The 21,346-nt window shown below is 40.3% G+C and overlaps 1 protein-coding gene and 1 long non-coding RNA gene across 2 annotated transcripts in view; both read right to left on the bottom strand.

Moving 5' to 3' along the window:
• Positions 1-17,228, bottom strand: part of si:ch211-69l10.2 — a 54,620-nt gene extending 37,392 nt beyond the window's left edge. Inside the window, exon 1 of the long non-coding RNA XR_015524789.1 lies at positions 17,129-17,228. This is a non-coding gene — a long non-coding RNA (si:ch211-69l10.2). The remainder of the gene's footprint in view (positions 1-17,128) is intronic.
• Positions 17,229-18,528: 1,300 nt separating this feature from the next.
• myca (MYC proto-oncogene, bHLH transcription factor a) lies at positions 18,529-21,070 on the bottom strand. Its single transcript, NM_131412.1, is given in 3 exon segments — positions 18,529-19,538; positions 19,922-20,550; positions 20,867-21,070. Coding segments are annotated over 3 exon segments (1,251 nt in total). The 5' UTR covers positions 20,893-21,070; the 3' UTR covers positions 18,529-18,942.
• Positions 21,071-21,346: the final 276 nt, after the last annotated feature.

Below are 21,346 nucleotides of genomic sequence, written 5' to 3'. Positions count from 1 at the left end.
AACTTGGTCTGAACTAGGATTGTGCCGATAAACGATTGCATCAACCATCGTCGATGGCCGACAAACTTCACGATGCTAGACCGGCATCGCGATCCATCGCCCCGCCCCACATTTATATTGATGTATAACCTATTATTTGCATGTCATCTTAATAGCAATAGCGGTCTTTTCATGAGCTGTGTTAAATGTTACATATAGCTGCCACTTGCAAGGGTGACAGCATTGTGAGGATTAACTGAAGGTTTATACAGTTCCTCTCACGCTTAAAATGTGTAGATTCAGTGGTAAACGCTGTTACCTGCAAACTCACAGACTTTACAATGAATGGCTTTAGTCATTTTCATAGCGGACTTAAACTGGAAGTCTTTTATCCACTTTTGGAAAAGTGTAAATGGTGGATCAACATTCAGCACATGAATAAGATGTGCCATTATTAGTAACTGTAGGTTAATCTGTCAGTGTTATTTATATTCTCTCATCTTCAGCGCTTCACATTTTCGCGGTTGCAGCTCCTGTCATCTGAAGGCAGAAGGCATTGACTGAGTGATTGACAGCTGATATTAACCAATCATTCGCGTTCAGTTCAAAAGCAGTGAGCCAATAAGAAAAGCACAAAGGCGGGGCAAGCACTGCGGGCATTTATACTTTAGAAAGTTCACATAACTGTTTTAATCTGTTTCTGAGTGCTGTGTTTGGCATTTTTAGGTGCTAGGATGCAATCTGCATAAATGTCTCCTAAATCCGCGCACACGGTGAGGATTTTGGCGTGAAAACAATGAAAATGTATGCACTACAGTGAACTCCAACCGAACTCTCGTCTCCTCCACCAGCTGAGGGAAAAGCCATTAGAACGTGGAAAAAAAGTGATTGACAGGTGAAATTTGTTTGTAACTTGTTTTGTAAGGTTATGGGTAAAGCAAAGACCATGTGGGTCAGTTAGTGAAAACTGTAGGCTACAATAATTAATTCGCTATGAATTAATTGATAATTAAAAAACCAACCCACCCCCCGCCTACGACGACGATGGCCTCGTCCATCGCGATGTTTCACATTAGACATCGTACGATGCCAAATTGGTCAACATCGCCCAACCCTAGTCTGAACATCCAAACAGTGCTACGTCCACATCAATTTTAATTTTCATGTCAAAAGCCTGGGAGTAAAGTCCTAAGATACTTCTCCAAAATTCAGATCCTTCTGGACAGGACCAGAATATATGACCACAGGTCCCGACTAAGCCTTTGCACTTATCACAAAGAGAAGAGATAGACGGATACAGCAAGTTTGGCTGTAGTATAGTGTAATCTATGCATCACTTTAAATTGTATGAGCTGCAGTCTTACATTTATAGAACAAGAATGAATACGACTCAGTCACTCCTCCTAAATAAAAAATAAATAACATAACAACTGGTGGGCTACATGAGCTTACAAAGCGGTATCGCCAACTAGTGGGCTGGCATCATAACACAGTTTTATTTGTTTGGAATTTTATTGTGAAAGACGATAGCTTTGACATGCTTGTGGTTTGACGTCAAAAACGTGAAATAAAAAAAAGGTTAATCACTATGAAAATTAATATAATTTCTTTAACAAGCAACACACTCATTAATTTCCAAATGATCATAAGCCTAGTAATAGAGGTAAGTTTAAATGCTTGAGCAATACCAGCAATAATAGCAACACAATTTAAAGGTTTATTGTCCGTGAGAAAAGTACACAACATACCTCAACCATTCTGTTACATAACAACCAAACAATGTTCTATATATATATATATATATATATATATATATATATATATATATATATATATATATATATATATATATATATATATAAATGGCCACTTGTTTTATATCTGATCGTTCCAACTGGATAAATGCTCAGATATCCTGTTAAACAGCCCTCCTCTTTAGCGTGCCTATTATGTAGGTCAGTTGTACAGTTTGGATTTGAATAACCCTTTAGTTTAAAACTGCGTGTGTGTGTGTCAGAGTGTAGTTCATTGTCCACTAGTGTCTGTTGTCCTGGCATGCGGTGTGTTGGCAGGCAAGCAAACACACTGTTTGTAGTAGCAATGACTCACACATTAACAGAAGCTGGAAAATGGGCCAATGAGACCAGCCCATCATCCATCTATGGCTTTTTCAATCCATCCCTTTTCACCCTCCACAGCTGCTGACATTCAACTGGTTTGACTCACACTTTCAATCTGAGTAATACTGAATCCTTAAAGATGTAAGCAGTGTGCTACTGTGTGCTTATGGTCTATCTGAATAGAACAGGCTATTCGTTGTATTTGATGTCATACCATTTGATATTAAACCATATCATTGTCTTTCATTACTTTTTTTTCCTCAAACTACAAACATAACGCAAGGTGGTTTGATGACAACTCAAAGATGGACTTTGAAGGCTCAAAGTCCCATTTTCTTTGTTGTCATCAGAGGCTTGTCAGTTGTAGCTTTCATTACCTTTGCAAATTACATCACCATGACACGCCTCTACTATGGGAACTGTCCGGCCAGTGAGAATTAACCTTAGGCTAAATCCTGTTGACACGCAGGTGAGTGAATGGAGAGAGAGATTTGTAGATTAGGTGATGAGTTTGAACTTGACTTTGTGTGTCAAAGGGTGTGAGAAAGGACGGATATCTGCCTAGGGCAATGTTATCTCACAAATTCAAAGATCAATTTTAAAAGAGGAAGAAAGAACGCATTCAAAATTCAGAGCATATTCAGAAGCTGTTTCAAAAATGTGGCTCTTGTTAACAAGTAAATGTCAGGTTTGCTCCTAAACTTGAAAAGTACTGAGATGGGAAGCATAATAAATTTATAATATATTGCATATATACAAAACATTATAGGGATATAATTCTCAAAATAATAAATACACTCAATGGCCACTTTATTAGGAACACTTGTCCAACTGCACACACAAGAGTTCACACTTAAATAATGCTTGACTATTTAAGCAAGTTTGGCATGCTGTCCCGGGAGAGAACCCTGAGCTCGGTGATAGATGAGCCCAAGGCTCCCGCCTGGTCAATAAGCATTAGGAGGGATATGAGATAAGGTAGTTCTCGATAGCTTCCCAAATAGACCACTAGCTACCCTAGTTTGTAGTAAGTGCTTGTGACTTTAACTTTTGTTGCATGGTTTTTGAGTGTGGGAGGAAACCGGAGTACCCAGGGAAAACCTACGCAAACACAGGGAGAACATGCAAACTCCGCACATAGAGTATCGGTTGGCTCAGGTAGTGTTAAACCAACGACCTCCTTGCTGTGGGGCAACTGTGCTAGCCACCGAGCCACCGTGTCGCCCGAACAGAGGAGGAGGGAGAAGGGATGGATGGGGGGGGGTTTCCAAAACAAAGATGAGTAATGAAGTTTAGGCTGGATATCTATATTGAATTTAGAGTGATCCGATTGGCTAGTTAGTGATTAGTGATAGGGATCAGCTGTAGTCAATCCTATCACGTGCTCCTCTCGAAATTAGTTTAAGAAACTTCACTTAACGCAAATTTCTAATCAGCCAATCACATGGCAGCAACTCAATGCATTTAGGCATGTAGACATAGTCGAGACGATCTGCTACACTTCAAACAGAGCATCAGAATAGGAAAGAAAGGTGATTTAAGTGACTTTGAACTTGGCATGGTTGCTGGTGCCAGGCAAGCTGGTGTAAGTATTTAAAGGGTCACGAAACACCAAAACACATTTTTTGAGCTGTTGACAGTCGTATATGTGTCCCACACTGCTAAAAACACTATTAGGACACCTATATTTCACTAAAAAGTGTAAATTGGTTGTTTTTGCGTTATTTTAAGCAAATTCGTACTTCCTGTTTGAAACGAATTTTTGAAGCTGCGTCACGGTCATGACATAATAGCGTGTATTCCAGCGTGCAGACTGGACGTCTGTGCCCGAGTGAGTCTTATTACGTCTTACAGTGTGTTGCATTAATGCATGAGTAAGGCTTGGGTCAAACCAATCAGCGCACTCTATTGTGCAACTTCATTAATATTCATTACTATCACCGTGTTTTCAGGACAGAGACGCCACGTTGTGTTGGCAAAACAAGCGTGAAGTGTTGCTTTTATAGTTTGCTGCAGTTAAGTTTCGTTTTCATTTTCACTCTGTGAGAGCTCAGACTCACGTGTGGATTAACAGTGTACGCGACGCGCGACAACAATAACTTACGTGTCTAAGGAGGATTATTGTTTACCTGAGAGCTGTTCTCATCTGCAAACGCTGGGATCTGGAATCGTTTGTAGTATTCTCTTCATAAAGACGCGGCTCTAGTTGCTGGTGATTGTCCTGTCTCTACAGATTTGGTAAGTGAGCGACCAGTGCTCTTTGTTTATTCAGTTTGTTCGTATCTAACAAACTATTGCACAGAGTGTAAACACGTTAGCACCACAACCAAACTTTAACCTCGTGTAGGGTTTTTACCGCATTTAGTGACCGGAATAACACGCGCGGCTTTCTGACACTACCTGTCGTGTGCATCTAAGTTTCTGGGAAATGCAGAGGGTTTTTTTCTCTCATTCGCCGTGCGGTATAAAACATTGCATGAAAAATACACGCTTAGAGCAGTTCCTCGAATCAAATATCTCGTGTGTCGCGAGGGGCATGAATGAATTCCCTGAATGAAAGAGCCAAACTGCAGTTAAAGTCCACCATTTAATAATTTGGCTAATAATTCGACTACAGATGTCCATGTAGGTTAAACACCATCACATTCTCCTGTATGTATGTGTGTGTGTGTGTTTATTTTGACTCTGAAACTCGCGCGTGCCCAAATCGACACTCCCACACCCTCCCACTTTAGTTCCTCCGACACTCCCCCCTAAACAGAGCTGGACATGCCCACTTTTCTGACTTTTTCCAAAGAAGAGGTGTGAAAACACCCTGCTGAAACGAGGGGGTTTCATGGCCCTTTAAGAAACTGCTGATCTACTGAGATTTTCACGCACAACTATCTCATATCTAATCAGCAGCAGTTCTGTGGGCGCAAATATTTTGTTGATGCCAGAGGTCAGAGGAGAATGACCAGACTGGTTTCAGCTGATAGAAAGGCAATGGTCCCTAATTCGACCATTCATTACAACTGATGTATGCAGAAGAGCATCTCTGAATGAATAACACGTCCAACCTTGAGGCAGATGGGTTACAGCCGCAGAGGGCCAAAACGGGTGCCACTCCCAACCCCCAGTGACATCACTTGTAGAAAAAGTGCAAGGAAGGAGGAGCTGGAGCTCAAGCTCCCAAGTGGCTCTGCAGTGAGAACTAATGGTCTAACTTGATACTACTGTAGTAAGGTGTACCTAATAAAGTGCTCGATGAGTGTATATTACAAAAATACATTGCTTTTTTCAGTAGTTAAAGTACTTTACACATTTGGAGAGGGAAATCACCGCAATCACCCCCTGTGTGCAAAACCAACCTGGATGACACAACAGCAGCAGAACTGCGATCGGAGCACACAACAGATGTGTCACACAGTGTTTACAACAATTATTGGATAAAGATATGGTAAGAAGGCCATGATAAATGTGTGTGTGTGTGTGTGTGTGTGTGTGTGTGTGTGTGTGTGTGTGTGTGTGTGTGTGTGTGTGTGCGTGCGTGTATATATATATATATAGAACCACTGAGATTTAGCATCTCAACATCCAAAATGGTGCTGTTGCCAATAGTTTCCTTAGCACTTACTGTGTTACAGGATCAACACAGAAAGCAGGTTAAACACCCCATTTTGGCCTCACAATCACCTCTTCCCGCAGCACTTTAGTTTTCTCAGGATGTCTCCAATCCAGGTGCTGACCAAGCTCAATCCTACTTATAGTAGGCAACTAGAACAGAACTACAGAGGGATGAGATTACTGTTATTGAGTACTGTTATTTTATGCATTCTAAGAAGTAGGTGACTGTTTCTTAAGTACAAAATACCCAGTGTCGTTTATACTATATATTGAGGTTTTATGAAGAGAAACAATTGGTTTATTTGAGAAAAACTATTTACAATAAGAACATTATTACTATAGCCTCAGCAAATGCTCCTGACAACAGTTCAAAAGTAGCTTGAGTATTGAGAAAAGACTATTTTGTTGAACTGTCAATATTAGTATTCATCTGCTTTAAAAAAAAAAAACAACAACAGCACACTGTTTAGCAGTTAATGTAAAGTTACAAGTAAATTACACATCAAGTCTGTATTCTTATTAATGACACTTTTCTGATTAGGGATGCAAGATATATAGAAATACAACTGAAATAACGGTATTATTAGATTGCAAAAGTTAAGTAAATGCAACTTTCATATTCAGAAACCATTTTACACCCAAATGCATATTTTTTGGTTTAATATGAACAAATTAAAAACAAAATAGAACAAAAAAATGCTTTGAATTTGCTTGCAGTGTAAAAGCATGTCTTAGTCAATACATGTAAAGCTCAGGTCACGTATAGCTAAAACTAATCCCTCAGTGTTTACATGCAGGTCATCCCAGGTCAGGTACACTATGGCATCAGACGGCTGCCTATTCTTCAAAATCTAGTTGCTGTGTTCATATTAAGAGCAACTGGTAAAGTGCAAATATATTTAAATAAGAGGCTTTTGTTTACACAAATTCAAACGCAATCGCAAATAAAATGATTCGTCCAATCACTGTGCCGGTTATTTCCTGACTCTGTTTCTCAATGAGCTGAAAGTAAATCAAATAATTTACTTAACTCGCACAAATACTTCTCTGAAATTTCCATATTGCTTGGAATTGTTGCGTTTGTGTGTGTGTGTGTGTGTGTGTGTGTGTGTGTGTGTGTGTGTGTGTGTGTGTGTGTGTGTGTGTGTGTGTGTGAGTGTTTGAGTCTGTCTGAGCTGCTTACATACTGTCACAATCGCTAGTCCATACTAAGTCTTTAGCAGCTTACATTCAACAGTCATCCCTTACACTGAGGTACCTATTGCATATACAAATACCCTTTCATTTAAGCCCGAGACAGACATAAATAGTCTCTACTGCTGAGTACTGACACATCACAGAGCACATAGTAGAGAGTATATAACCGTAATTCAGTCTATAATTCTGAAAACAATCTTGTTTTTGGAATAGAGCGTCTAACATAGGCTCTGACATCACAGACTTTTTCCCTCAACAGCTGTTTGAGACGACAGGCGTGTGCATTCGCGCGTGTTCGCCTCTGTGTGTTTGTCTTGGGGAGGTCTGCTTAAATATTCACAGAGGTGCCCTGCGCTCCAGAGACTGTAAATGAGCAGGATTACAGCGGGAGTCCTGATCTTTGGTGGTCCGAACATGTCTCTTTAAGTGTGTAAATTTGGATGGCTTAGTTTTCCAGCGCTGCTTTTTATGCCTAGAATGCACTCAGTGAACGCCAGCTTTCGCAGAGCTAACACGGGCGAGAAAAAGCAGAAAGCTACTTGGCAAGCTGACAGCCCAGGGTCAGCAGGGCCAGGAAAACACAGACGCCGCACCAACGTCACTGCTGTCTGATGGAAAGAGTGAGAGATAGGAAAGAGAAACTGGAGAAAAAGAAGTGAGAGAGAGCATGTTTGAAACGTAATCAATTAAAATGATTTGCTGATGATAAAATTAGCAATATAACAATTATTTTAATGAACATTACATTTCCTGCAGAGGCTGAAAATTGCAACAGTCCTCACTGCAGCCTGTATTTCAGTGCACTACGTCATGGACATTGATTTGCGCATTGGGAATGTGACATGTGTAATGGAGGTCAGCTAGCAAGTGCTGTGCAGGTAAACCTCACTCCTCTGACCTCTAAAGGTGCTCTAGCGACAGACGCTAGGGGCCATGGGCTTTAGCCGCCTTGGTAGAGCAACTAACTTTGATGGGGACGGTTATCGGTTCAATCCCAGTTTGAAGGGGGTTGGGTTGTGTAGGACCGGTGGGTTTACATTGGTGCCGTTACCTGGATGGGAGTGAGGTTTAAGGGGTGAGTGTAGCGGAGGCCAGCTAGTAAGTACTGTGCTGGTAAACCTCACTCCATTGATCTCTAAAGGTGCTCTAGTGACAGACGCTAGGGGCCATGGTCTTTAGCCTCCTTGGTAGAGCAATCGACTCCCATTTGTAAAGTCGCCCTTTTGATCCCAGCTCCGAGCAGGTTGGGTTGTGTAGGACTGGTGGGGTGACATTGGTGCTTTGACTCGGATGGGAGTGAGGTTTAGGGGTTGAGTGTAACGGAGGCCAGCTAGTAAGTGCTTTGCAGGCAAACCTCACTCCTCTGACCTCTAAAGGTGCTCTAGTGACAAACCCTAGGGGTCATGGTCTTTAGCCTCCTTGGTTGAGCAACTGACTTCCATGCGGAAGGTCGCTGGCTCAATCCTTATTCGGAGCGGGTTGGGTGGAGTAGGACCGGCGGGTTTACATTGGCGCTGTGATCTGGAAGGGAGTGAGGTTTAAGGAGTGAGTGTAATGGAGGCCAGCTAGTAAGTACTGTGCAGGTAAACCTTACTTCTCTGACCTCTAAAGGTGCTTTAGCGACAGATGCTAGTGGCCATGGTCTTCAGCCTCCTTGGTAGAGCAATCGACTCCCATTTGTAAAGTCGCCGGTTTGATCCCAGCTCAGAGCGGGTTGAGTTGTGTAGGACTGGTGGGGTGACATTGGTGCTTTGACTCGGATGGGAGTGAGGTTTAGAGGTTGAGTGTAACGGAGGCCAGCTAGTAAGTGCTTTGCAGGCAAACCTCACTCCTCTGACCTCTAAAGGTGCTCTAGTGACAAACCCTAGGGATCATGGTCTTTAGCCTCCTTGGTTGAGCAACCGACTCCCATGCGGAAGGTCGCTGGCTCAATCCTTATTCGGAGCGGGTTGGGTGGTGTAGGACTGGCGGGTTTACATTGGTGCTGTTATCTGGAAGGGAGTGAGGTTTAAGGAGTGAGTGTAATGGAGGCCAGCTAGTAAGTACTGTGCAGGTAAACCTTACTCCTCTGACCTCTAAAGGTGCTCTAGCGACAGACGCTAGTGGCCATGGTCTTTAGCCTCCTTGGTAGAGCAATCAACACCCATTTGTAAAGTCGCCGGTTTGATCCCAGCTCCGAGCGGATTGAGTTGTGTAGGACTGGTGGGGTGACATTGGTGCTTTGACTCGGATGGGAGTGAGGTTTAGAGGTTGAGTGTAACGGAGGCCAGCTAGTAAGTGCTTTGCAGGCAAACCTCACTCCTCTGACCTCTAAAGGTGCTCTAGTGACAAACCCTAGGGGTCATGGTCTTTAGCCTCCTTGGTTGAGCAACCGACTCCCATGCGGAAGGTCGCTGGCTCAATCCTTATTCGGAGCGGGTTGGGTGGTGTAGGACTGGCGGGTTTACATTGGTGCTGTTATCTGGAAGGGAGTGAGGTTTAAGGAGTGAGTGTAATGGAGGCCAGCTAGTAAGTACTGTGCAGGTAAACCTTACTCCTCTGACCTCTAAAGGTGCTCTAGCGACAGACGCTAGTGGCCATGGTCTTCAGCCTCCTTGGTAGAGCAATCAACACCCATTTGTAAAGTCGCCGGTTTGATCCCAGCTCCGAGCGGATTGAGTTGTGTAGGACTGTTGGAGTTACATTGGTGCTGTGACCCGGATGGGAGTGAGGTTTAGGGGTTGAGTGTAATGGAGGCCAGCTAGTAAGTGCTTTGCAGGTAAACCTCACTCCTCTGACATCTAAAGGTGGTCTAGCATCAAACGCTAGGAGTCATGGACTTTAGCCTCCTTGGTTGAGCAACCGACTCCCATGCGGAAGGTCGCTGGGTCAATCCTTATTCGTAGCGGGTTGGGTGGTGTAGGACCGGCGAGTTTACATTGATGCAGTGATCTGGAAGGGAGTGAGGTTTAAGGAGTGAGTGTAATGGAGGCCAGCTAGTAAGTACTGTGCAGGTAAACCTTACTCCTCTGACCTCTAAAGGTGCTCTAGCGACAGTCGCTAGTGGCCATGGTCTTCAGCCTCCTTGGTATAGCAATCGACTCCCATTTGTGAAGTTGCCAGTTTGATCCCAGCTCGGAGCAGGTTGGGTTGTGTAGGACTGTTGGGGTTACATTGGTGCTGTGACCCGGATGGGAGTGAGGTTTAGGGGTTGAGTGTAACGGAGGCCAGCTAGTAAGTGCTTTGCAGGTAAACCTCACTCCTCTGAGCTCTAAAGGTGGTCTAGCGACAAACGCTAGGAGTCATGGACTTTAGCCTCCTTGGTTGAGCAACCGACTCCCATGCGGAAGGTCGCTGGGTTATGTTGTGTAGGAGTGGCATGTGTTTAAACCATGCATGTTCACAATTTGTCCATTATATAGTAGATGCTGTAATGCGCATGCTGAATGTTAAGTTTAGGGTTGGGTAGACGTTAATAACAGTGAGGGGTAGACAATGTAATGTGTAATTTAATAACTAATACAAATAATTCTCCTTTATAGCAACAACCAAACATATGCACAGCGACATATTGGATGTAACTGCTCTACACCCATTCATTTGTGTGGTTTATTTATAGACTAATTTTGAGAGGATCATGGCTGGTCCCGCATCAGCTTCATATATTGCACCAATCAGATGAATCTGATTGGTACAATAATTAACTCACTATAAACAAGTTTTTCACTTCAGTCATCTTTGTCTTGAAGAATCCTCACGTCCACTTCCATTTCCACCCCTTCCACTCCATATTTGAAGTCCATCAGCATTCAAGAAACAGAAGCTGTCAGGGGCGTCATAATGCCCCATAGGATACATTTTACAGATGAAATTCAGCCAGATGTACCTCTGGGTACATAATTCGTGGTTTCCAGAAATGTAGACCTGGATACATATCCACAATGATCTTGTGTTGGTCATTTCAACTTCGGTGATCCCATAGATCCTTGTTAAAAAAAGTCATCAGAAACCAGCACAAATTCCATCTTGGTCCAAGGCTAGTTTATGATTGGAGCTGGTATAGAGATGGTCTAGTTAGTGAACCAGCATTCTCAACATAACCTCAAAACCAAGCTAATATAGCAATCACACCTTCCATACCAGGAACCTACAAACCACTAGCATCTCATGTCAGTCCCATCATGCAAAATATGCCCCGTGCTGGTGGAAAGCATGGCTGGATTTTTCACCACTGATCCCAAACCTTTGAAGGTACACATTGATATAATATGTTGCAGCATTATGTGAGCAAATGACAACAAGCAGTAGAGAGAGCCTGTGGTTATAAACAGAGTGATGTCAGCAGGAAGTGATGTTGTTGGTAACAGAGGCCAACGTTGGGGGAAAGAGTTTAAAAAAAAAGAGACGATGAAGACAAAGACAGGCAGTCCTGCACTGTGCTCAGATCTTGCCGCGGAATGGGGACCTCCATTACAAACTAAGGGAGGGATTACATAACACATGGAAAAGCATCCAAAGAACTAAAACAGTCCGGTCTCTGTGTTGCCAAAGGAACCTGTTCCACCCTCTCTCACAGCCTATAACACAACTGATGGATCCAATTTGTCTAAAGTGCAGTTCAACAGAGTTCTTGGAGTCTGCTCTCAGAAGTCAAATACCAAAAGTTATACACAGAACAATGTTTAATAGACTTTGTTCCCTGAAACTGAAGATCTAATAAATATCAGATGAAGGTTTGTTAAAAGGGCACTACACAAAGTTAAACTGAGCTGCCAAAGTGCAGGAGTTTTGTTTCCAAAACCCTGTTTCGATTAAATTTTTTTCTCCAGTTTTGCTTGACGTGATGTTTCATGGGGATTCGCAAATGACAAATGAGCATTGGGAGGCACAATTTTGAAGTATAGGTAGATTGTGATAAATTTGGTCATTGCGAATTTGTATTATATGTAAACACTTTCTAGATGCTTTCCTCTCAACATTAAATAAACACAAAAAAACTGTGGTCAGAAAACAGCCATATAAAAACACTTTGCACCAGCTTTGCAATTCTACACTCTGGATAAAGGGATAGTTCACCCAAAACTGAAAATTCGGCCATCATTAACTTGTCACAAACCTTGTTTGAGCTGTGTTTTTCTTTTGAACAGAAAATTAGTTATTTAGAAAAATGATAAAAACCTCTAAACGTTAGCTATGTTTCCATCCACCTATTTTTATGCTCATTTTGGATATGCCCATAAAAATACGGATTATGGAAACCCCAAGATGCACATAAATTTGCACATACGTAACATAATGTATGTGCATAACTGAAGAAGGATAAACTTTTTATTCAATAAGAAAAGATGCACATAAACTATGATGGAAACACTTCCACCAAACAAATTCCAGTATACGCATTAAAAATTCTTGTGATTTTGTTATAAGAGATCATGTGATGGTAAAAATGCGTGTGAATGGACAAACCAGCAAGCTGACACATTGTAAAACATCTGAAATGTAGTTTTGGCCATTCTAAAACGCCTTACCTTACTGTTATTATATAATAAATTACCTCCACGTCTGACACCTTTAAATGCCACCACACATTCATTCCATGTCGGCATACTGTCTTCTGAGGTGCAAGTCATTTATTAAGTAAAGAAAAAAATACATGCAGCTTCTCCTACTGTAGCAAATTCCGCTTTTACTTTTGATATTTGGTGCGAGGTAATCAGAAAGTGACGATTTTGTTCTCTTTGACTTCTTGGGTGGAAACACTACTTTATTCACATGTCTTATATGTGATATTCCAGTTTTGCCCATATATTTATTTCACGACTTGGGATGGAAACATAGCTGTTGACTTTCATAGTATTTGTTTTTCCTTCTATGGAAGTCAATGGTAATGGGTTTCAAACATATGCTCTTTTGTGTTAAAGGTATGGAACCATCACTTTAATTAACGTCATATCTACTTGTATGTGATTTTTACAACAAACTGTTTAAAACAGCTTTATAGCATCAAATATGAAAATCATTGTATCATTTGCTTACATTTCAACTGACAACTTCAATATCTACTATAAACCTAGGGTGACCAACTATCTAACAGTCTGAACAATCCCAACATTGGGAGTTTGTCCCAGGTTTTGAGTACTGGGAGCTTTGACAATATGTGAGCAGTGTCCCACATTTAAATTGTATCTGTAGCCTATTGTTTTTTTGCCCTGAAATAAAAATAACACAATAAAAACACCTTTTTAATTGGGTTAAAATTGCTGCACAATATATTGTTACAGCATTGATATCACAATGTGTGCACTCACAATATTCATTCATTTATTTTCTTTTCAGCTTAGTCCTTTTTTTTAATCTGGGGTCACCACAGTGAAATTAACTGCCAACTTTTCCAGCATGTGATTTACGCTGTGGATGCCCTTCCAGCTGCAACCCATTACTGCGAAACACCCATACATACTCATTCACACACATACACTACAGACAATGTAGCTTACCCAATTCACCTATACAGCATATCTTTGGACTGTTTGGGGAAACCGAAGCAACCGGATGAAAACCCATGCCAACTAAGGGAGAACATGCAAACATGCATGCAAACATGCTTTGTTTTCTTGCTTTTCTTACTTTGTTTTTTTTTGTCATTTCTAGTCCAAATAAAAATTTAAAAAAAAAATCTTAGACCAAGTAAAAATATTGTTTTATTTGTGGAAAAGACATCCACATGTGCCACATTGTCCTGCAAAATCTGATTATTGTCCTGCAACAGAAAAGTAACCAGATGGTCATGCTTTAGCTTGATCTTAGAAGAGATAAACCAGAGAAGAAGTTCACATCAAACTTTTCTATGGTGTGCATTTGACAAGCTATTTTCAAACAACCAAAATAAACACGAAAATTACACAACAGCTTTTACCTTAGTTATGGGTTCGTACACATTTTTACTGCAAAAATTCCTTCACTTTTTCAGGACTTTCAAGTCAATTTTGATGACCTAATGTTTCATGTTATGTCTACATACAGTTGAGGTCAGAATTATTAGCCCCCCTTTGATTTATTTTTGTTTTTTTATTTATTTTAGCGTATTACCCTAACCTGCCTGGTTAACCTAATTAACCTAGTTAAGCCTTTAAATATCACTTTAAGCTGTATAGAAGTGTCATAAAAAATATCTGGTAAAATATCATTTACTGTCATCATGGCAAAGACAAAATAAATCAGTTATTAGAAATAAGTTATTAAAACTATTATATTTAGAAATGTGCTGAAGAAATCTTCTCTCCGTTAAACAGAAATTGGGGGGGAAAAATAAACAAGGGGTCTAACAATTCATGGGGGCTAATAATTCTGATATCATTTGTACGTGGTAAATCATGAGAAATGTTTCAATTTATTACAGCATATCACAAAACATGCAGTAGTCTCAATTTATTTTTATATTTATGTAAAATAAATGATGCTTACACATGTGAGAGCATGTTTTTGGCCAAGAAAAGAAAAGAAGTCAAATCAACTAAGCTCCATTCCAATATACATATATTTGTCAAACCAATTTTAGATAATCTTAATAGTTTGTTAAACTAGTAATAGTTGGTAAAAACGACTTCTATTATAAAACCGTGATCACACTGCACTTTTCGCTCCATAGACTTCCATTTATAGGCATGCAAATGCAGCAGAACAGAAACGCAAGCACGTCTTTCGCATTTCACTGCACTTTGAAAGTTCTTACCTGCAAAATCACATCAGGTGATTGCTTGAGACCAAAAAATATCATTTAAAACAATTAATTTTAAATATGGAGCAATCGCTCACTTTTATTAATGAATAAAAATATTGTTTAACCCCGTCTCTTTTCGCAGAATTTTGCAGGGTGTGACTCAGCTTAAGTCACTTTGAACAAAATGTCTGCTAAATGATTAAATGTAAATGTAATTTCCATGACTTTTCCAAAACCTTGTGGGTTTTTCTGTTTTTCCAAAACTTTCCAGGTCTGGAAAATGCCATCAAAATTCTATGACTTTTCCAGGTTTTCTGTTAACCCTGTTAGTTTTACTTGATAGTTCAACCAAAACTGAAGAATCTGTCATCATTACTTGTTCCAAACGTGTTTGACTTTTTTCAGATGAACATAAAGAAGATATTTTGAAAAAAGCTGAAAACATGTATCCACCCAGCAAGCCTATTTTGTTTTTAAAAGATGTCTAATAGATGTCTAATAAACATAGTCATCTTGGGTAAAACAAAGCTAAAAGTTTAGCTTCGTTTCAGCCAAGCTGTCTAGGTTTAGCTGTCTATTAGACGCCAAATTAATAAACACAAAGTTGTTTGCTGGGCATTCCATAATACTTTTTTTTTTAACTATGGAAGTCGAATATTAAAGTTTTTCAGCTTTCTTTATAATAACTTCTTTTGTGTTTATCAAAAGAAAGAAACACATAAAGGTTTGGAACATCTTGAAGGTGAGTCAATTTTAATTTTATTAAATAAATAAATTTAATAGGCGGTTCATTCCACTGGGGCGACTCCGGATTGATAGGGGGACTGAGCCGACAAGAAAATGAATGAATGAATCAATCAAATTTAATAAATATATTTATTTTTAACTATTCTATTGGTCCATCAAGTGACACTCACAAGGCACTTGAAAATAAAAGTTTCCTTAAAAAGCTGAGACTTCATCATTCATTCCTAAAGCACAAAGTGCCAAAGTTTAATACATCCACTTAAGAGTTTGTTCAAAGTTTGAGCAACAGCAAAAGTGCAATCACTGATGTTTGTCATGTTTAATCTGCTACATAAACTTAAGCGAGTTCAATAAGACAAGAAGGTATAAATAACGGCCAACATATCCTAAATGCGCCAAGTGCAGGTCTGTTAAAAGAACAAAGTGTATCATCTACTGCTTGCTGATCTAAAATCACTCATTGATTCAATTTGTGGCTTGCAAATAATAAACACAAGCTTTATCATTTCAGGCCACCTGTATTTACATTTATATACACCTAATATATGCTGTTAAACAGGGTTTTAAGACTGCAATTTGTGTCTGTGTTTCAGACTAACCCCAAGGCCAGGACAGACCTCGACTGTGTATTAGTGTGTGGTCTACCTCCCTCAGTCAGACGTATTCTGCCATTGCCAAAGGGAATCATGTGACCCTAGAGAAGGATGAGCCAGAGAAACCAGTTTCTTTTCTGCTTACAAGTCACTGCTAACATTTGCTGTGATGTAATTTTAAGAGCATAAAGTAATTAATTGTGTTTCTCTTGCTTGCTGTTTTTATACTAGGCGTTTAATGTTACAGACTAAAACGTATAGCTGTACATCAAAATCTGTGCACCACACCTGTACACTTTTGCAAGGTTTCTGCATACATATGTCAGCTGACAATATACAGAAAATAAAAAATGATTGTATTTTTAAGTCCATATGAACATTTAAAGCACACATGTTTAAAATCAAATCAAAACAAGAGAACGCAATGGATATTCCGTGCATGGAAACAATAAATGCATGCTGTATGGTCGATTATAACCTTGTTGGTGAGGAATCATGCTTTATTAATACGGAATATGAACGTATTAATGCAGAATACTTTTAAACATTTATTAGAACACCTAATATACTTAATAGCCGTTATATGTTGCAGCTTACTGAGACACAAAAACAATATTTTAATGCAGGAGCAATCATTTATATATATATATATATATATATATATATATATATATATATATATATATATATATATATATATATATATATAATTTTATTTAAAACAGTGAAGATGTTGTGGTGCAATGTGGCTGCTATACTTATCTGATAGACAAAAGGAGCTCAATCAAAGCAAACACATTGCAAATGCTTACTTAAGAACCGTTTGATTTTGTATTTTTTGTCATGTATTAAACATTATTAAGTATATGTGTGATCTGGGGTGTTCATATGTTCTCTTATATTGGTTTGTTACACATAACAGCATAAAACAAAGAATATGAAAGATAATAGTCTATAAGTGTTACAATGACACAATCAAATCTTAGATAGGCAGTAATAATAGATACATAAAACATTATGAAAACTGGAAATAATGTGAATAAACATTATGAAACGGCTAACGTCTGAATACATATAATAACAAGCACATATGTCTATTGTCAAAGCATCAGTTTGTGCAGCATAAACACGTGAGGCTCTAAAACAAAATTATAACGCACAGTATTGGAAAAGAATACAGCACCTACCCTCTTTTGTTCCAGAATTGATTCGGTTTCTGCAGATATTCCCTTTCAGGTGTGGAGTTATTCTTTGGATACTTCGTCTCGAGCCCTCTTCCATGTGCTCAGAGCACGCGCTCCGCGGCACGCGCTGCGTACAGTCATACAGTCGATGACGTCACGCAGACCCAATACAGCGGAGTCGGGGAAAAATCACAGCTTTGTGTAGTCAGTGTGGAAGTATCGTCATGCAGGAGACAAACACTGAGCGTTTAAAGAAGGGACAAAGCGTGAGCCTTGCTGCGACAAGCATGCTCATTGATTAGCTTCTCATATTGATGCATGATGTTTATATTTTTATGGATATGAAAACACTATAATCATGTCAATCACCATGTGTCCACACATGGTGTGAATTATGGGACAATACAGATGGTGGCGTCTGACCACTTCATTAAAATAATGGTTGTGGTTAGCTTTAGTAGTAAGCACAGTATCAGTGTTTTTTTCTTGTGTTTACATTTTGCCAGTGTTGGGAAAAAAAGTAATATATTACAATTTTACGTCAACCTTATCTCTTTAAAAAAAGAGAAAAAATTACCATAAAACAACATAGCACATTTATATTCACATTAGGCCTTAAAAAGTCATTAAAATATTTAGTTAAGTTTTATTTATTTTAGTTAAATAAAATATTTTATTTATTTTATTTAGTTTTTATTTATTTTTTAAGTGACAACAGATTGTAATATATTACTTTTTGCAGTAGGCTAAATTTGTCATTCAGGAACTGAAATAGCTTGCGTACATGTAACAAACATTTAACGCTTGTACTGCTTATTAATTTATATATTAAATAAATAAAAGATCTGAAAAGCTTGCTTAAGCTGAACTACAACATATAGTTTTAAAATGTGTTTAAAGAAATCAAGGCTATAATTCTCACACTGTTTAATTATGTCTCCATAGCTGCTGCACTGGTTTCTGAGTGGTTTGCAGCTCAGACTGCATTAACAGAGCTTTGCCACATCCATAGCAGATGCTCTGTGAGCCTTCCTTCTAGACATGATTGAGAGATCTTAATGACTCAGCTTCGGTAAATCACCTGAAAGGGACTTCTCCTGCAGGCAAAACGGTCCACAACATACATTTCAATAGCTTTCATTTTTGACTTCTGAATGCCAAATGTGAAGGGGGTCAAGTTCATCTTGATGCAGGGATGCAAGTATTTATATTCTTTAATCATGCTTTTAAGTATTGTCTGTGTATTTCATGCAGCAATCCCACATAACATTTTGGACAGGCATCTTTTCGTTGTAAACAAAATGCAGTATTATACATTACTTAGCTATTTTTTCTGAATAAACACTCTACAAACATTTCAATAGTGTCTAATCTGTGTGTATAATGAGACCAAGAGAGTCAAGTTCAGAAAGAAATTCCTTTATGATTGAGTGAAAACATTGAAAAACCATATAGTGAAAACGAATATGGTTTATGAGAACACATAGCTAATACAGGTTCAAAAATATTTTTCTTAGGAAATATTAATTCGTTATATACAAAAACTTACAAAAACATTTTAATCTAGGGCTGCGCAGCCCTATATTTTTCTTATTTTATTAATAAAAATAAATGCCTTAAATACAAATTATTTGAACAACCTTGTAGTTTCCAACCAAACTGGCAGTTTCAAACATAAAAAAAGTTGACAATATTCAAAAGGAAAAAAAAAAATGCATTTGACATGCAACGTTCAAACTATACACAGCAACAGTCTTGCATAAAAAAGCAGGGGGTGGGAGTTCTTGGAAAGTCTTTTCGCTTGTGACACAGATTCATTAATGTGAACTCCGCAGCTGCTGAAGCCTGTGTTTTAACTGTTCGCTCTTTCGCCTCAGCTGTTCTTTGATGGACAGCAGCCTCTGCTCGTCCAACTGCATGCTGTGGATGCACTCTGTCGCCTTCTTTAGGATAACCACTTTAGCAGCTTTCTCGTTATTCGCGACCTCAGGGATCTCATCCCGTAGCGCGAAAAAGCTGAGTTTGAGTTCATTCCTGCGCTGGCGCTCCAGCACATTGTGAGTCCTGCGTTTGTCATTGTCCTCAGAATCCGATGTGCGAGGACTCGCACACTTGCGCTGCTTCACATGCCTGTTGCTGCTGTTGATGCTGTGATTGTTGCTAGCCTCAAGTCGTAGCCTCTTGACAGCAGGCTGGTCATGCCGCGTTGACGGATGGGCGGCGTAGTTGTGCTGGTGGGTGGAGACGTGACAGCGCTTCAAAACCAGGGGACTGGGGTACCTCGACTCTGAAGCATCCGTCTCGTGCCTTTTCTGTCGCTTTTCCACAGTCACCACATCAATTTCTTCCTCCTCTTCCTCCTCTTCTTCCTCCTCCTCTTCTTCTTCCTCCTCCTCATCCTCTTCTTCATCTTCTGCAATTGAATGAAAAAATGTTTAATGAATATTACCTTGCAAAAAACGTCCCAACATTACACAGCAGAGTGAATACAACGGAATTTGGCAAGTGGCTTTCCACAATGGGTGGGGTAAGTGGGGGGTGAAATCTCTGCATTCCAGTCCCCGCCCACTTTCCTCATCAGCTGATATTTGAACATTGCAGCCTTTCCTACAGAACTGACTCGGGCCGAACAGGGGGAGGTGAAGGGATCTTACGCAACTACCACTTGCATCAAGGGTACAAGGATAAAGTCCCGTGACCGGCACGCTCCACCTCAGCGGTGACAAGTAGAGGTCACTTACAAACGCGAGCATGCATTACATCAGGATGTGGGGAGATCTAAATGACATAACATACCTGAATCGCTGCCACTGCTGCTGGAGCTGTTAGGTGGAGTGTCCAGGACCAGCATGGGCTGTGGTGATGCAACCTTGCCGGCTTTCCCACACTCTGTCAGAGGATATGGGAAGACCACAGAGGGATCGATGCATTCTGATGCAGAGGTGCTCAGATCCTGCAAATAGCTCGCGTTTAGTCGATTTGAGTTGCTGTCAGACATCAGTTCCTTCCTTTCCGCGTGCAAAGACGCCAGTCTCTCTGAAACCACTTTCTCCAACTTGGCAGCGGCGGAAAAGCCGCTCCACATGCAGTCCTGGATGATGATGGACTTGATGAAGGACTGGGAGTAGTCCGCATCATCGCAGATGAAGCTCTGGCTGACCACGTCGTCTCCCAGGAACTCGCTGACCATCTCCAGCTGTTCCGCGGTGGAGAGCGACTGTCTCCGGCTGGGCGAGAGGGGCGGTGTGGGCAGCAGTTCGAATTTCTTCCAAATGTCCTCGCTGGGGGCTGAAGGTTGAGTCTGTCCTTGCTGATGGTGATAAAAATCCTCATCGTCGTTGTCGAAGTAGAAGTAGGGCTGGATGGAGTCGTAGTCGTAATCGTAGTTTTTACACGCCAAACTCGCACTCACCGGCATTTTGACACTTGAGGAAGGAGATTAAAAAAAACAAATATGAATCACTACGGTGCAGAGGCAACGTCTAACTAAACACACAACACAAAAGCTTCACCAAAAAAACTGCACATATAAAGATATACAAGCGTGTAAATAACACAAGCAACTGACAGCGTGTGTAAAAACAGCGAGTGAAGCCCAAAGCGGCGGTTACTTCTACCAAAACATCCTCGAGCATCTCTGCTTGTGGTGCTTTATTCGAGCGCACATCCGAACCAAACTTACTGTCAAACAACACTTCAAGTCAAAAACACGCGTGAAACGTCCAATTGTCAGATCCTTACCTTGTATTTAACGAATGCCGTTCCAGAATTGTTTCTTTCGAGACGCAATGCAATGAAAAGAGAGCAAAAAAGAAGGAGCGAGAAGTAAAATCCAACAGTTTTTGCTCCGGTCACTTGCAGCATAAGTGGCGTCAGAGTCACGGTCAAGTGGAAAGGAAAGTGATGGAAAATATAAACAACCCTGCGCGCTCGTGCAGCTCTCAGATGCTGGACAGACTGATAGTCTGAGTGTCAGGGGCAGGATGAATAAGCTCCCGCGAGCTGATTCTGAAGCAACGCCCCCTGACGTATGGCTGTGCTAGTAATGTTTCCCGCCAAACCAATACACGGTAGTTTGCGAATTACATTCAAGCGTTGAGCTCAAAAAATACAGCTACTGTTTGAAATCATATATTTACTTCACAGGCGTGTTGCTATAAGATATGAATGTGAAAAATACGGGACTATACTCGCGGAAGGAAAACAGTAGGCAGACTGGGG

Source organism: Danio rerio, chromosome 24 (genome assembly GCF_052040795.2).
Source record: "Danio rerio strain M-AB ecotype USA chromosome 24, GRCz13ab, whole genome shotgun sequence".
Lineage (NCBI taxonomy): Eukaryota > Metazoa > Chordata > Actinopteri > Cypriniformes > Danionidae > Danio > Danio rerio.
Note: the sequence above shows the minus strand (reverse complement) of the source record. Positions and strands in the feature narration are given on the sequence as shown.